At 39.9% G+C, this 17,996-nt stretch overlaps 2 protein-coding genes across 2 annotated transcripts; both read right to left on the reverse strand.

Moving 5' to 3' along the window:
- Nucleotides 1–451: 451 nt before the first annotated feature.
- Nucleotides 452–3,837, reverse strand: pcare2 (photoreceptor cilium actin regulator 2). The gene has a single exon (XM_051874920.1). It carries the CDS (start codon nucleotides 3,232–3,234, stop codon nucleotides 667–669), a length of 2,568 nt encoding a protein of 855 aa, XP_051730880.1. The 5' UTR covers nucleotides 3,235–3,837; the 3' UTR covers nucleotides 452–666.
- A 73-nt stretch (nucleotides 3,838–3,910) lies between these two features.
- On the reverse strand, nucleotides 3,911–12,260 carry LOC127502211 (G-protein coupled receptor family C group 6 member A). The gene is made up of 6 exons (XM_051874919.1): nucleotides 10,927–12,260; nucleotides 10,327–10,618; nucleotides 7,875–8,630; nucleotides 7,210–7,413; nucleotides 6,998–7,115; nucleotides 3,911–5,460 (listed from the first exon to the last, which is right to left on the reverse strand). Exons 1-6 carry the CDS (start codon nucleotides 11,151–11,153, stop codon nucleotides 4,319–4,321), a joined length of 2,739 nt encoding a protein of 912 aa, XP_051730879.1. The 5' UTR covers nucleotides 11,154–12,260; the 3' UTR covers nucleotides 3,911–4,318.
- Between the last annotated feature and the right edge of the window lie 5,736 nt (nucleotides 12,261–17,996).

Below are 17,996 nucleotides of genomic sequence, written 5' to 3' on the forward strand. Positions count from 1 at the left end.
TTTTTAGTCATTTTTGCGGATCCGTGGGGGATAGTTTTGATAATCTGTACAAAGAAAAACTTTTCCATTTTTAGAACATTGTTGTCGTGTAAACGTACCCTAAAATAGTAAGTAACAGTCAACGCAGTATTATTTGTTTGCACAACTTTTTAAAAATGACTTGCTTTAAATGACCATCGCACGCAACTTGAAAAAAGAAATGGCTGTATCGTGGTCAGCAGATGAGGTGCAGACGTTCCTCTCGTTGGTAGCAGAGGAGCGGATCCACGGCAGCAGAGGCGGCGCAACTATAACGATCAGTCTAATATAATTACCCCTTGTGGGATTAATAAAGTGGTTAACTAACTAACTATAATCCCACCCACTTTGAAGCGGTACAAAACTACAGTGGAAAAGCAAACTGAAAGTAAAGCGAGCTGTGCCGTGCTGAGTCATACCACGCAGTGGAAAATAGCCATAATACTAACTATAGCTACACTAAACAAAACCACAATTATGTTGATGAAGACAGATCAGGTCAGTCATATTCTACCTGTTTTGCATCGGGTGCACCTGTTTTGTCTTTTTGTAGGTTACCCATTGCACTAAACCCTTGAACTATTCAGACCTTTATTGTGTCATAGATTTGCTATATATTGTTTCACAAGGAATGACACTTGAATATACTCACCCCTCACTGGTCAAAGGTGTGACGTCACTGCCAAGACCCTGTTGTGGTTTGCCATTAGGTAATAACTGTTGCTGCTCACTGTGGGATGACCTATGACCTGACGGACTGCGTCCCATAAAAGAGGTTTGAATGCGAGGTCTCCCTCTGGCAGGTTCTCCCCATGGCCGAGGCAATGTAGATGTACATGAAGGTGTCCATGTTTGAGGGAGTGATTGGTTCTCCTGACAGAACACGGCCCGAGCTTCAAAATATGATTGTGACCCAGAAATACTAGAGGTGGTTGATGTTGTGGATGGAGTCCACCTCCCACTAGGAGGGCAGGTTGTGAATGGAGGACTTGGCACTGGGTGGTGCAGAGTGGGACAGGAGGGTGGAAGCCGTGTCCTCGAGACAGGTGGAGTCGTTGGTGGAAAACCTTTTGAGTGCATAGTTGCAGTCTCGCCCTCATTGTGGTTCTTGCATCCTTGATGAGGCACGGAACCTTGCAAACCTGACTCAGCAGACTGAGTCGTTGAGAAGCTCATGGTGCCTCTCTGCATGTTTGCCCTGCTGGAGTAAACAGTTTCTCTTTGCGTTAAAGTGCGGAGTCGTTGCCCTCTGCACTGTAAATCATGAGCCCCCTCCTCAGCGGGCAACCCTACGCCGCTTTCAAATGTGTTGTCCATGAGCATTTCTGGGGGTGGAGGTGGGAGGCTGTCTATATCCAGATTTTCAGGTTTGTCAGCCAGTTTGGGCTCATGCGAATGGATGCTACTGTTGCTATTCCTACTGGTGGTAAGTGTTCCTCTGCTGTTCTCCAGCAATGGGAGAGTGCATTTCTTGTTGCCCCTAACTCTTACTGGTCTTTGGTCTAAAGGACTTTGTCTTGAATTATCCTCCACCCCTTGGCTAAAAGTATTAATGAGCCTCTTGACAGCATTTCGCCCAGGTGGTTCTGGAGTAAACTTTGGTGGAGAGCTTGGTGGTACTGCCCTAAAAGGCCCTTTGCTGCCATACTGGAGGCCATAGTACCTTGCTGAGCACTGTCCTCCTGATGAACCTTTTCTAATCTTTGTATGTACACGGCCTCCGTGAACAAGATCATCTGGAAAATGATTTTTTCTCGTCCAGTGAGGTGTTTTCATGTTCCTTGGGTTTCCTTGTTCCTCATTTGGATCTGATTCTTCCGCTTTGCTACACAAACACTCGGCAGATTGCGAGCGCTTTGGTCGTCTTAAGTGGCGGTGTTTTAGTTTCAGCTGAAAGGTGTTGTCTGCTGTTTTTGGTCGTCTGATTTTCCTTTTCAAGTTACTGGTCTTGACTTGATCTTGGTTTTGAAGACCACCCTGATCTGGGGGAAAGCTGGAGTTTGCTTCAGAAGAACCACACATTGTTCTCCTTGTCTTGTTGGTCAGCCTCCCCAGCTCATCTTTACCACTGATGTCATCCTCAAGTTCTGCATCCTCATCATCGTCATCATCATTGTCATCATCATCATCATTGTCTATACCTTCCTCATTGGCGTTAAGAAGCTGCTGATCTGGAGAGCAAGTGGTGGTAAAGACAGATGTTATTCCAGTGTTTGCTCCTGATCCTAAGCTCCCTCTATTTCGACGGAAGCGCTCCGAGCCATTCTGACACTCATTGTCCGCACCTATGCCGCTGTCCTCACTGTGCAGTGCAGAATCCTCTGGACCTGGTTTCCTGAGGGCAGCAGCTTCCACACGAGACAAAACCTGCTTCAGGCGCTCCTCGGCCGCATGCTTAGCCAGCAGCTTCTCTCCTAAGACCTGAGACAGGGATCCAAAGTAGTCAGCTAGCTCCTTTAAGGCTGAGTCACCCAGGCATTTCACAGAGTCTCCCACTGAGATCATTTTAACTGTGGAGTGAAGAAGCATTTGCTGCAGCAGTTCAGAAGGAAGCTGGTTCAGGTCATTGCTTGGCTTGGTTGTAGGTGGATAGTCTTTAAGTAAAGCGGGCCACTTCATGTTGTGTCCATGTTCCCTCAGCAGCTGCTCGCCTTCAGCGGCTATTTCCTCCAAAGCCTGGTTGATCTCTTCATAGTGCAAGACTACTGTAGCTACTGTGGTCTGTACAGAGAGCTGGGTCTGAGCAGCCTGGCTCAAGAGCCCTAAAAGAGACTCATATTTGGATATGCTGGGGTTCAGGTACGCATAGGCTGCCTGGTGGGCTTTCAGTATGAACTCTGCCTTTGACTGCAAACAGGAATTTTTTCTCAGTCTCTGTTTCCTCTGCTTTCTCCGCTTTCCTTGCTTATCTTTTGTCCGTTTTTCTTCTGTTCCTTCTTTTTGGTTTTCTAAGAGGCCCGGTTGTGCACCTTGTCCATCCTGAGAATGGACCACGTCTAGCATCTTCTCAGTAGCATCTTCTTTGCCTGCCACAGTGGCATCGCAATGTACATCATCTACTGAGGATCTCTTACCTTCAATGTTTTTTGCATTTTCTTGTATCTCTGTTGCGGCTAGTCCTTCTGAAGCAGTGTTTATCTCTTTCTCGCTTTCTGGTGATCCAGACAGCAAAGCTTTTTTGCTGAATAGTTGACCTTTAGAGGGGGAGCACCCCATATTGATGGGAGAATCCTTTTCCTTTTCTTTTGATCAGTTTTACAGAAAACCTCAACTTGGTTCTTGTTTACGCACCATACCAGTTTTCTCCCGTTGTCCTTCAATGTCCCTGTCCACAATTTTTCTACTTATCACCGCTGACCATTTGGTGTTTTGTATGCCATAGAGAGCTCAAGACTGAAGAACAGGATTGAAGCTTCCAGTCCTTCCCACACACACACATGGTCACGCTACAGGAATAAAGCGCATGCTTAAGACCATAAGCTCATCTCACTAATCAGATACCCTGCTGGTTACCATGTCTGCTTTTCTTTTTACCCCTGGTTAATTCTGATTGAATTAACATTGTACAGTATATGTGTTACAATCAAAATATGTAGTAAAAATCTTAAGTGACTTCAGTTTTTTTCTACAGTGGTAACAGTTTTCATTAAAAAAAACTGTTTAAGTGACTGTTTAAATTTAGTTTCTGTGAAATTTAACAACAATCAGCAGCACATGTTGAATTAAGTTCAGTGTGGCTTGAGGTCGGAGTATTTATAGATGTTTACTTCTGACTGAAATCCTCCCTGATGTCTGCAATCTGCTGGCAAAGGATTTAAACAGGGCAAAATGATCCACAGGAATCACAAACAGTGACAGACACTGATAATAACATTAAAGTTCAAAGCTCAAATCAGTTTTTATTGTTTATTAAATGTACAGTTTTTACAATATGCAAAGGAACAGTACAGAAAGAGGTGTGTAATTTCTGTGTCATGGGCCAGAGGTAGCAACAGTTTGGTTCGTTATTTTTAGGATTACTCACTTCACCATTACATTTAGTACATTAATATGTAAATGCAGACTCCCTGTTTAAGTTAAGAATAAATATAAAAAAACCTACAGCAAAAATCATCAACTCACCCTTTTAGCAACTTTCATCATGAGTTGCTAAGAGGTTACAAACAGTATTGAGATATTTACAATGTATGTAAGATGAAAATCCAGTTTATGTAAAAAAAAAAAGGTTAACTTTTCTGGCAAAGGAAGCACTTATTTGTTGCAGTAATTGCTGGAAGAATGCAAGACAGCACTTCAGTTTTTATTTCGTAGTGTGTCTTTGCCTCGCCTTGACATGGCGGGACACTGTGGGATCTATGCTGCCTCTATCCGTATTAAAAAAATCCTCAGTCTTTATAGTACTGGAAACATCTTTAGAAATCACACTGATCTCTATCACCGATGGTCCTACACCAGGGGAGTTGATGCCTGAGTTTGGAGTATTTCGGCCCGCTTCATGAAATATGTTAATGTCAGAGGCTGCGTCATCTTTAATGCCTCCAGCTAACCTCACCATGATCAATGCCCTTGAGTTCTCGGACAGTTCCCACAGGACTATGTAGCACTTTGGGACAAAATGACAAAATATTATGCCATAGTTGGAGACCAGGATGGCTGAAGCCTGAACAATGTGCCGTTGTTCGGTCTTGTTTCTTTCAATATAAATAGGTATAAAGCAAAGCCATACAAACAGATGAATCAACATGCTGAATATGATGACGCCAGTTTCGTTGAAATCATGTGGGACTTTTCTACCCTTGAATGCAAGAAAGAAACAAATGAAGGCCAATAGAGCTATGTAACCATGCATCACCCCAAAACCTATAATAGAGCCCTCGTCGCAGACAACATATTTTTCTAGGCCAGTTCCAGGCCACTTCTTAACTGGTTCAGGAGACTTTCCCAGAGTCATCCATAACAACAGGATGAGTCCTTGAGCACCCGTAAGCAGGACCAAATTGATAACAGGCTTGTAGAGCTTTTTAAGCTGATGCTGCTTGTCTGGATCAAAGGCCATGAAAGCCAGGAAAGTACGGTAGGCTTTAACCAGGATGCAAGAAACGCACAGGGTGAAACCGAGACCATACAAGGCCTGCTGTGCCCTGCAATGATGCTCAGTTGGCCTGCCGATGAACATGATTACACTGACAAAGCTGACCGTCAGCCCCAGTAACATGAAACAAGACATTTTATTGTCAGCCTTTTTGATGACTGTGGTGTTTCTGTGCACACTGAAAATGATGAATGAGGTGAACACTAGAACCAAGCCTATTGCTGTAGCCACTAACAGAGCTATGGGATAACTGTTAGTCCAAGCCAGATATATCTCCAGGAATTCCTCGCATTTACTTGATCCATTAAGAGACCACTTTCCTTCTGGACATTTTAGGCATTCGGGGAGATCTGAAAAAGAAATTGCATGTATAGAGTCATCAAATTTGAATTTGGAAAGCACAATATATATCGCTATCAACCCTAACAAGCTTTTTTTTTTCTTTATTGTTGGTATATTGGAAGCAGCTAATATCAGGGCTTGTTACCCATCTCTCTGATTGTGATTTGCCAATGGTGTCTTATCTGTAACTAATGATTCTAAACTGTTTAATGGATGGTTGTGTTGGTCAGGTGAGGTGCTGTACTAGTTTCACGTGTCTCATCCTTCCAAAATTTCTTTCTTCTCCTTTAATAAAATCATCTACAGTGTGATATTTAGGGTGTGTTCACACTTGGCATGTTTTGTTTGATTAAAATGAAATTTTATGAAAAACAGGAAGAAGAGACCCAAAAAAGGACAGAATGCTCACGCATATCATTTTTTCTCGTCATGGTTGTGATATTGCCATCAGAGTTCAGTACAGGCGTCAGAACCGTATCTCCTCGCAGCATATCTTTTGTGTGTGACGGAGGGATTCCTGCCTCTGTTTTAACCTTTACACATTTTATAATCTCTTCATGAGTTCTCAGCTGGTCAAAGTACCATCATATGTAGCTACACAAATACAACGAGCACATTTATCTCAGCACACAGCATTGTTCTGAATGTTCGGTAAGTTCTGTCTCAAAATAGGCAATATGTCATAAATGCCAACCAATCAGATTGTGAATGTGTCCTTGTGCCTTTAGGTTCGGTAACTTTTGGTTTGGTGAGCGATAAGTGGATCAGGACTAAATGTTTTTTTATTTCGTTTTTTTTTTTGGTCAGGACCAAACGAACCAAGTGAAACGAACTACAAGTGTGAACACACCCTTAATGTTCATCTATTAATCGATCTGGTAAGTAGTGGGATAATGTGCTGTCAACACTTCATGTTGGATTTTTTTTTATTTTTTTTTTTTTACAAACACTCTTTTTCTGTTCCAGTTTTCAAAAGTACTCAACAGATATCCATCTACTGTATATTAACAACTATTTTGATGCCTAATTTTACTTGAACATATAGCTGACAAAATGATGTTCAACATTTCATTCAGTAATGTTAGGCTGTTTTGATTTATATGCTGTTGAATGTTTGATGATCACTTTATTATTTTACATGTGTAACAGCAATGCTTTGATCATTTGTTTCTGCTTCTTCTTCACATATGTTTTGATCTGGAGATTCTGTACTCTTTCAGAAGGTGTGTAATAGCGCCCCCTACTGTATAACAGTGAAAACACGGATTTCTGGAAAATTCTGTCACTGGTGGGGAAGGAGTTAAAATAACTGGCTTGACAAGAAATACCTCTGGGTGTGACATACTGCAGTGAAAAACTACACATTTTGTCACAACTGAATTTTGATTGATGGGTTTGGCTTAACTATGCTCAATAATGTCAATAATAATAATAATAATAATAAAATCTGAAGACAGTTCCAGTGTTGCTGTGTTCTGCTATTTATGGTCAGATACTCTGTATCCAAAATTTTCTAGTGAATTCTGTGAATGAATTCTGATTTACCATATCCATCAGTATATTTTCCTTCAGGACATTCAACACAGTTGTAGCAGCAGGAGATCTTTGACTGGTTCTTCGCATAACCATGTATGCAAGACTTTGAGCACCTGGACAAGGGCAGCTGGAGGGGAAAAAAGACACATCTCAATGATTGTCAGTTGTTTTCTTGTTGTGGTGGTGGATAAAATAGCTAGAGTAGAGACAGCACAACTCACGCTGTTATTTATCGACTCGTATTCACTGAAGATCTCCACGTCTCCTTTTTTCAATAGGAATTTTCCCACAATTTCAATAATTCGTTCATCACCATTTTCCTTCCATAAAATGAGGTCATAACCATCCACAAAGTCACCGTGTTCATCAAAGAAATATCTAGTGCCATCGAGCGTGAAATTCACACTGCGCATACTTTCCACTAGCTGCAAAAAAGAGTAAGTGTTCTTGAGATTAAACAATTTATTACACTGTTGTTCATGCTTGTTAAATGCTTGTTACAAAAACACTGGAGAACACGTGGCCTATTCACGACAGGCTCCAGGTCAATTGGCTGAGAACAGGTTTTGAGACGCTGAATACAGCGGATTATCATGCAGCCTCATTTATTTATTTTAATTTTACATATGATGTACATGTACGTTTTTTCATCCACTCATGAACCCCTACTTGGGAAACCCTGATCTAGGTTAACACTGATTTCTACATATACTAATGCATTTTTTTACCATGATTTTGGCAACAGTTTTAACAAAAAGCATCAGTTAATGTATTGCGAATGAACATCAGTTAACAATAACCATTAACCAAGAAATGTCACGTTAACAAGCTGAACCTCACGGTAATGTGTTCTCATGTATAGAGATGTTGTCTAGAAAAATCTCACCTTCCAGGGTGGGAAGTTGGTCTCTCCGGAGCAGGCGGTCTCGTCGCATTTCAGGAGTGTCCTGAGCCCATGCGCTATAGCATATATGGCCACCCTCTCTCCGTAGGCCTCTCTCTGGTCCACTGCGTACAGAATGTCATCTACGGTGCAGTTCGAGGGCCACAGCGAGCAGTTCAGTCTCAGCTGCTTGTACTCTTCTATGTAGTCATTTATTGCTCCTGGCGTTGGCCTGAGGTTTCTCAAGTAGTCTTCAAACCCTGGTATATTTGCCATGGTAAAGGAAAAGCCAAATATTTTACCAACTTTGTTTATGTCATTCATCTTTGTTAAGGGCCGGTATATGGACCAGGCGTCGCTCGCAATCCAGACTCTGCTTGTGTTGGTCTGGATCATCTCCTTGAAAAGCTTCTCCACCAGCTGCGGCTTCAGAATGAGCAGCACCACCTTGGCAGAAGACTCTCTTATGGTCTTGGCAGCATCTTTGATGTACTTTTCGATATCGACGTGGTCCAAGTAGTGTGGTACCACTTTCTCAAAGTCAGCACATATTTTTCCTGCAGACTCTTGCATGAAGCTTTGGTAGGCCGCTCTACCGTAGTCATCATCTCCATACACGACACCAACCCAGTTCCATGAGAAATGAGATATGAGCTTGACCAGCGCCTGAGCTTGGTAGACGTCACTCGGAATCACGCGCATGAAGGACGGATACCGCAGTTTGTCGCTCAGGACTGGCGCAGAGGATTGGGTGCTGACCTGTTGACAGATAAAGATTGTGCCTTAACACTGTGTCCTAAACAGATGTGATGCCGCGACATGATAAAAGGCGTCTATTCCATGTTAATCAGAGTTTGTTTTAAAAAGCTACAAGTTTTTTTTTATCCCTGCAATGTCGTGACTGAAACAACGTACATTATGACAATGATAATCTCAGGTGCTGATTATGTGCTTTATTTAATGTTAAAAAATTTATTGTGAGTTTGGATATTATTTTGTTTGCCTTTTATAGCAATACTGAAACAACATATTTCACCTCAGACCTTGAAAATAAATAAATGTAAACAAGAACGCTGGAACTGTAAGCAAACAAGTATTTTATGATTGTTTCAGTCACTCAGTATGTATTTTTAATAATGTTAAAATGGTGTAATATTTATGAATTTGATTGTGAATTGATCCATTTGGTTGCGAGTTCAGTGTGCTTGCAGAGAGTCTTTCCCCACACGCTCTTCTGATCACTTCTGGCTGTGATTTTGGATTGATTTGAATGTGAGTGCAGTGCACTTTCAGAGAGACTCCGCCCACACTCTCTTCTGATTGACTATGTTTTTAGATTGATTTTTTTTTTGTCTCATCATGTTGTGTCCCTTACAAAAGATTACTGCAGTTTTTACATACAGAAAAATGCAGTTTTTTGGACATGGAAAAACCACAATATCGCAGTATACTGCTGTTGTACTTCCATGTACTGCAGTTGTACTGTGATTATACTTCATTATACTGTAAATCTATGGTTGTGCTTAATTATACTGCAGTTATACTACTTTTTACTGCAGTTTTACTGCAGTTGTACTTCAATATACTGCAGTTCTTTTTTGTAAGGGAAATTCAAGACCAACAGAAAGCTGCTTGGTTTAAAAAGTGTCTTCATTGTGAGCTGTGCTCATACATCGCTATGCTATTGACAATAGACCTGTTTTTACTGATGTGTCTGCACCTTTAATCAGTTATAATGAAAGCATGACAGGTTTACTGTCTAGAGTTACAGAAAGTTTTACTGGTCTTAAAGCAACAGCTCACCCAAAACTAACAATACTGTCATCAGAAGGAGACTTTGTTCAGCTTGTCAAGCTCCAAATACGGTTTCTGTGCTATATTACACGTTTTCTAAAGCCATGCTAGCTTTGTGTGACAGACAGACCAACATCTGTTAACAACAAGAGTTTATCAGTGGTAATCTTTCCAGTTTTGAATCTACACAAGGGGATTGTTGCAGTGATGCCATAGAAGAGCCATTTTTTGTTTCCCAGAGAAACCTTTTAGTGAAACCATTTTTGCTTTGTATGAAGAATCTTCTCATTTAAAAAAAAAAATGAAATTTTGTGGAATGGAAAGGTTTTATTGATGTTAAAGGTTCTTTATGGAACCATCAAGCAAAAATTTGCCAAAGCATAACTTCAGAATACATGGAATATAGCGTGTGAGTCATTAGGACTACAGTTTTGATAGTTTATGATGCTTTAATTGTCCTTTCAGGGCACTCTTTGTTCTTCTTGGAGTTTGATAGGCTATGAACTGTTGTTGTTTGGAAAAAAGCAGCATGAAGATTCTCCACAGAAGAAATAAATAGATTTGGAACATGAGTGCAAGTAAAAGATAACAGAACTGACATTATTTGGTGAATTATTCATGTAAACTCTGGCTTTAATGAGGTACAGAGTTAAGAAATTACCTGAGGACACAGGTAGAGGCTGAGGAGCTTGGCAATAGCGATAGATAACTCTGAGTATCTTTCTCCCAGAAGAGCTTTCACTGGCGGACGAAAGTCTGAGTAGTCTGAAAGGGCCGGCAGAGATCCGTTAATCGCCAGTAAATGTTCCACACAGTGCAGTGCTTTGGTGGGAGATGCACAGGGATCACAGATTTCATATCCCAGCTTAATCCCCGGAAGAAGCATGGAGTTATTGATTTCTTCAATTGCAAAGATGGCACCCATCGATTGTAGAAATGTGACCAGATCAAAACTGGCAAAAAGAGAAAGACACTTCTTAGTATTAATTACTTAGGTGACCAGCTGTGAGATTATTTATTATTAATTATAATAATAATAGTACATGGATCCCACAACAATTTAAAAACAAAAATGCATTGTCCCTGTTTTTTAATTCTCATATGTTAACAAGTAAGATTTCAATGATATTTTGACCACTGTACTTGTCAATACTTTCCATTTCAAAAATCTGGTCACCTTAGTATTAGTAAGTATCCAAATGATCCAGTTTTTTGGTGTCAGCAGCATTTAAAAATATGACAAAGCCTTGTGGATACTCACTCAGTACAGACGAATGGCTGAGGTCTAGTTCGCTTGTGAAGGTTGATTACTTTTGAGTGAATCGAGCTCAAAATTGCGACATTAACGTCTCCTTCCATGTATGCTCCACACAGGGAGCTGGGAATGTCGCAACGGACCCACAATCCCAAGCTCAGCATCATCACGGCCAGCACACAAACCTCAAAACGGGACTTCATGGCTGTGAATGTATGGAGATATCGTGTCATGGACCTATTTATTGTAAAACTGGTTCTGCTTTTTGGGTGACGTGAACATGAGGGCTGGCTTTGGAGGTAAACTCAGGTGTGTGAAAGTTACCTCTTTAACAGAGAAGTGGAGAAATTCACCTGCTCTGCCACATTTCTGTAGCCTGTGATGGAATGTGGACTCTTTCTTGAAGTTACAGTCACAGTTGTTTTCGTTTTAATCGAGATGGCAAGAAGTGATGGCAAAACCAAGAAGAGCGGAGACTTCAGGATAGGGTGGTAGCGGGTCTGAAGGTGAAACACTCCAACATCAGCTGAGATAAATCAACAGTCACATTGTTAATGTGCATTAAGGGTAGATACTGTACATGGAAACATGCGCCTGCTTCTAGAGGTCAGCAGCAGCGCTAAGAAAAGACATGACCAAAGAAGCATTTTTGGTGAAAAGTGAATTGGGAATTGATAAACCAACCAATTGAAGCAATTACTATAAAAAGAAGCAGTGATAATTAAATGGAAAGAGGTTTTAGACACACACACGTGATGCTTTGCATGAACACAAACAGAATGTATGTGATCTTAACACAGTATAATGTCCTATGTATTGACCTTACATGCCATTGAATGTCTCCTGAATAGTGAGATGTTGCTTTCCAATATCTGCTACCACACACTAAACACTAAACCAGTCATTACCGTTTTTGCCTTTCTGACTTCTGCAGTTTTTTTTTTGTGGTGTCACCCCGACTCATGTTAGATATTGTCAACCATAACTGGACCATTTAAAAAGGATAAATGTACATGAATCTCAGGTCATTGCTTACATTGGGTCTCATTCACTAAAAACTGCATACACTATTCGTATTTATACGCACATTTGAACTTCTCACGAAAACTCCACACCACAGATATAATGATAGAGAAACTATATAATTGGAATCACTTTCAGAATGATTTTTTTCTTTGAGCTGTTGAACGATAAAACACTGACAGCCAATCAGAATCCATTCTAATTTAAAGGCTCGCGCATTTAAGATGGCAGACAACTTTGCGGAGAAGTTCATTGCCGAGGTCCAGAAAAAGCCACCACTGTTTGACAAGTCAAAACCCCTTTTCAAGGATACTTTAAAAAAATGGATATATTTGGAAAACAATTGGTAATACCCTCAGGATAAATGCTGAGAATTATTAATGATGAGATCATTACGCGAGGCTAGCAAACAGTGTAACATAAAATTACCTCAGGTATGCAGTGCTAGTTGTCTTACTTCCTTTTGAAGTTGCAGTGAAAAAGACGAGGCGTTGTTTTTATTCTGCTATATTGACTTTGTCAGCTAAATTCACTGTTAGATTAGATTGATTACACTAGCTATTCACCTGAAACATAGCATGCTGAGGACATCTGCTGGATAAAGCTGTGTAAATGCAACAAGAACAGCAAAAACACACTTTAAAATCGCAGTGCGTGAGATTAGAATAAACAGACCATTATCGTTTGTTGCTGTGGATGCAAATATAGCTATCGTTATAGTTAACTTTATAGTTTTCCTTCTTGGTGTGAACGGGCCTTTAACCTTGTTCTAATGTTGATGAATTCGGAGTATTCTAAATGAGCGACCGCGTGCCCGAGGTTAGTAATTTACATAAAACACACCCACACCATGTCCATATAAGGGCACCCTTTTCTTTTGTCACTCTCAGCAAACAGCGAGATCTTCGAGCAATGCCAAGAGTACCATCCTCAAAACGAGTTCAAACGCAATTTATACAGACATTACAGACCTCTGATTAGCTAGCTTTACACGCTAACATGCTTATAAGGCCACCAAGAGTATGTCATTTTTGCATAGTTGTTCCTACAATTTTTGTAATTTAGAATAAATTTTATAACAAAAGTTATTGATGAATCATGATGTTTTTGTGAAAACATTCGTACACAGATTTCACACGCGCTCATTATGATATTATACTGACTGAATCTGAACCGAATTATGCTATACATACAATATTAAACATCTGCTCATGATTCTGAACCTGAAACACTGAATATGAACACAAGAAAAGAATATTAATTACTACAGGTTTGTGTCCTTCTCCTGAAACACTTAGATGAATGTCCCAGAGAAGCCAAATAAAGACAGACATGAAAAATGTTTCACAACTTGTGTTTTGTGTATTCATCAAAATATTCAAGTTGGGAACATTATAATCTTTATGATATATTTTTGTCATTGAAATCTTGAGTGTGCCTGATTGATTTCTAAAGATGTATTTTACAAATCTATTTCAACACAGATTGTCTATACAGGTGCTGGTCATATAATTAGAATATCATCAAAAAGTTGATTTATTTCACTAATTCCATTCAAAAAGTGAAACTTGTATATTATATTCATTCATTACACACAGACTGATATATTTCAAATGTTTATTTCTTTTAATTTTGATGATTATAACTGACAAGTCAGGAAAATCCCAAATTCAGTATCTCAGAAAATTAGAATATTACTTAAGACCAATACAAAGAAAGGATTTTTAGAAATCTTGGCCAACTGAAAAGTATGAACATGAAAAGTATGAGCATGTACAGCACTCAATACTTAGTTGGGGCTCCTTTTGCATGAATTACTGCAGCAATGCGGCGTGGCATGGAGTCGATCAGTCTGTGGCACTGCTCAGGTGTTATAAGAGCCCAGGTTGCTCTGATAGTGGCCTTCAGCTCTTCTGCATTGTTGGGTCTGGCATATCACATCTTCCTCTTCACAATACCCCATAGATTTTCTATGGGGTTAAGGTCAGGCGAGTTTGCTGGCCAATTAAGAACAGGGATACCATGGTCCTTAAACCAGGTACTGGTAGCTTTGGCACTGTGTGCAGGTGCCAAGTCCTGTTGGAAAATGAAATCTGCATCTCCATAAAGTTGGTCAGCAGCAGGAAGCATGAAGTGCTCTAAAACTTCCTGGTATACGGCTGCGTTGACCTTGGACCTCAGAAAACACAGTGGACCAACACCAGCAGATGACATGGCACCCCAAACCATCACTGACTGTGGAAACTTTACACTGGACCTCAAGCAACATGGATTGTGTGCCTCTCCTCTCTTCCTCCAGACTCTGGGACCCTGATTTCCAAAGGAAATGCAAAATTTACTTTCATCAGAGAACATAACTTTGGACCACTCAGCAGCAGTCCAGTCCTTTTTGTCTTTAGCCCAGGCGAGACGCTTCTGACGCTGTCTGTTGTTCAAGAGTGGCTTGACACAAGGAATGCGACAGCTGAAACTCATGTCTTGCATACGTCTGTGCGTAGTGGTTCTTGAAGCACTGACTCCAGCTGCAGTCCACTCTTTGTGAATCTCCCCCACATATTTGAATGGGTTTTGTTTCACAATCCTCTCCAGGGTGCGGTTATCCCTATTGCTTGTACACTTTTTTTCTACCACATCTTTTCCTTCCCTTCGCCTCTCTATTAATGTGCTTGGACACAGAGCTCTGTGAACAGCCAGCCTCTTTTGCAATGACCTTTTGTGTCTTGCCCTCCTTGTGCAAGGTGTCAATGGTCATCTTTTGGACAACTGTCAAGTCAGCAGTCTTCCCCATGATTGTGTAGCCTACAGAACTAGACCGAGAGACCATTTAAGGCCTTTGCAGGTGTTTTGAGTTAATTAGCTGATTAGAGTGTGGCACCAGGTGTCTTCAATATTGAACCTTTTCACAATATTCTAATTTTCTGAGATACTGAATTTGGGATTTTCCTTAGTTGTCAGTTATAATCATCAAAATTAAAGGAAATAAACATTTGAAATATATCAGTCTGTGTGTAATGAATGAATATAATATACAAGTTTCACTTTTTGAATGGAATTAGTGAAATGAATCAACTTTTTGATGATATTCTAATTATATGACCAGCACCTGTATTTTCTCATTAATATTCTCATGAACTTATAGTATAATAATAAAAACATTAATATTTCAGATAGAGATGTGTGTTCTCATCTGTTTGTCTTTGGGCTGGGTTCAGGAATGGGATTTTATTTTCTTCACGTTCTTTAAACCAGAAAAAAAGAGAATGTAGTAAAACTGGATATACTTGATACTAATCGTGCATGCCTACTAAATGTTTTTGTTTTTTTTATCTTTATCTTGCATCAAGTTTTTTATCTTTATCTTGCATCAAGTCAGGAATGTGCGACAAAACACTTTCAGTTTATTTGACAAATTAATTTTCAGCAGCTGTATTGTGAACTATCTTTGTTCAAGTACAATGAAGCCGCTCGAGATGCAGCGCAACATTCAGACATGATGCAGAGATAAACAAAATATGAGGTACAAAAAAAAAAAATAAAGTATGCGAAGTCAAGTGTATTATACAGTGTCAGTTTGCACACAGTTCACAACAACTGTACAGGACAGGGTCAGGTTCACATTAACTCATGCTAGCAGAGGGCAATGCATAAACTAGCCTATAATACTCTACAACTATAGCAGTTAAAAACTGTAAGTTGTGTCTAATAAACTGTTTATTCAAAGAATCCATAAAAACTGCCAGTGCAGAAGCAGCAGAGAAAGAGAGATCCTGCCAGCCTTCATGTGTTTACATGAGCACTGCCTCTTTATAAAGAACATATCAGTATCAAGTGAAACGAAGCCCTCTAGTGTTCACACTGATGAAGAACAGACATACAAATGAGTTTATAACTCTCTATTAGTTATTACTACTAATTTAAAAAAAAAAAAAAAAAAAACTGACAATATGTTATTGGGGTTGCATTTTAACATTACTGTGGGAAGGAGACGCTGATCGAAGGCTCTTTCCAAACAAAACTGAGCAACCGTATCCACAGTGGCTGTTAGCGAACACCACATGGGATCAGGGTCAGTGTGTTTTTGCCAAGAAAGATGTGTTCCTGGATCAACATTCCTGTCCAAAAACAACAACCTACCCATAACTTCTCCCTAAAATCAGAGGGAAATGATAAGGCTAGTGTAGAAGCACCTAACCCTTGTTTTAAACCTAAACTTGACATTAAAGGGTTAGTTCACCCAAAAATGAAAATTATACCATAATTTTAAAATTTACCCTCAAGCCATCCTAGGTGTATATGACTTTCTTCTTTCAGCCCAACAAAATCAGAGTTATATTAAAAAAAAAAAATTCCGGTTCTAGACACGATGTAAAGAAGAGATTCATTGCGCAGTGCAGACAACTTCATTGATTATAAAAAAAAAAAAAAATAGAGTCTCATTTGATTAGGTGAACCAGCCGTCAATCTCAGTGGGCCAGTGCCACCCTTATGCAGCTGATTCTGGACTCTTAACCATACTTATCTTACTTGATTTAAGTGCAGCCTTTGGTACAATTTCCCATCAAGTTCTCTTAGATAGATTACTCTCTATAGGTATCACTGGTGTTCCTCTTACCTGGTTCAGATCCTATTTTTCCGGACACACTCAATTTGTTCAGCTCAAAAATTTCAGGTCATACTCCTCATCTCTGACCACTGGTGTCCCTCAAGGCTCTGTTCTGGGCCCTCTTTTATTTATCATTTACTTACTACACCTTGGTTACTTCTTCAGGAAATATGGCATTAGTTTTCATTGCTATGCGGATGACACCCAGCTCTACTTACCATCCAAGCCAAACTCTACTCTTCTATCTTCCTCTCTCTCAGATTGTTTAGAAGAGATTAAATCCTGGTTTTCACACAATTTTCTCAAGTTGAATACTGATAAAACAGAGGTTCTTCTTGTTGGCACTAAATCCAATTTGTCAAAATCCAATAGCTTTTCAATTTCTATTGATAATTCTATAATCTCTCCATCTTCTCAGGTTAAGAGTCTGGGTGTCGTACTCAACAGTACTTTGTCTTTTGAAACACATGTAAACAATATTACTCGGTCTGCATATCTCCACCTACGGAACATCAGCCGTCTTCGTCCATTTCTCACATCCAACTCCACAGCCATTCTTGTACACACTCTAGTCACTTCACGCATTGATTACTGTAATTCTCTTCTATTTGGGTTACCTCACAAACTCCTTCATGAACTTCAGTTGGTCCAGAACTCAGCTGCCCGTATAATTACTAGAACCTCTTCCATTGAGCATATCTCTCCTGTTCTCTATCATCTACATTGGCTTCCTGTTAAATATCGGGTAGAGTATAAGATTCTGCTTCTCACTTTCAAAGCTCTTCACAATCTTGCACCCTTATATCTCTCCGAACTGCTTCACATCTACACCCCGAAGCGTACACTTCGATCTTCCTCTTCTGTCTCTCTTGTTGTACCCTCTGTTCGTTTAGTCACTATGGGGTCCAGGGCGTTCAGCTGTGCTGCTCCTTATCTCTGGAATTCTCTTCCACAATCTCTACAAGAAAGTGATTGTCTGGCTACTTTTAAATCACGTCTTACCTACCTATTTAAATTAGCTTTCTCTGATCAGTTTTAAATATTGTATGTTAAATAGCTGTTGCTTGTTGTATCGTGTCTTGATTTGTTTTATGACTATCATTCTACTGTGCGATGTCCTTGAGTGTTTTGAAAGGCGCCTTTAAATAAAATGTATTATTATTATTATTATTATTATATTGCCTCACCACTGGTCCACACAATCCTCCATTCCTCAGAGTAAAAAACAAGATTGGTTAAAGAATTAGTTCACTTTCAAATGAAAGTTAGCCCAAGCTTTACTCACTCTCAAGCCATCCTAGGTGTATATGACTTTCTTCTTTCTGATGAGCACAATCAGAGATATTTTATTAAATATCCTAACACATCCGAGCTTTATAATGGCAGTGAGCGAGATCAACAAGTATGAGCTGAAGAAAGTGCATCCATTCACATCCATCCATCATAAACG

The sequence above is a fragment of the Ctenopharyngodon idella genome, chromosome 20 (assembly GCF_019924925.1).
Source record: "Ctenopharyngodon idella isolate HZGC_01 chromosome 20, HZGC01, whole genome shotgun sequence".
Lineage (NCBI taxonomy): Eukaryota > Metazoa > Chordata > Actinopteri > Cypriniformes > Xenocyprididae > Ctenopharyngodon > Ctenopharyngodon idella.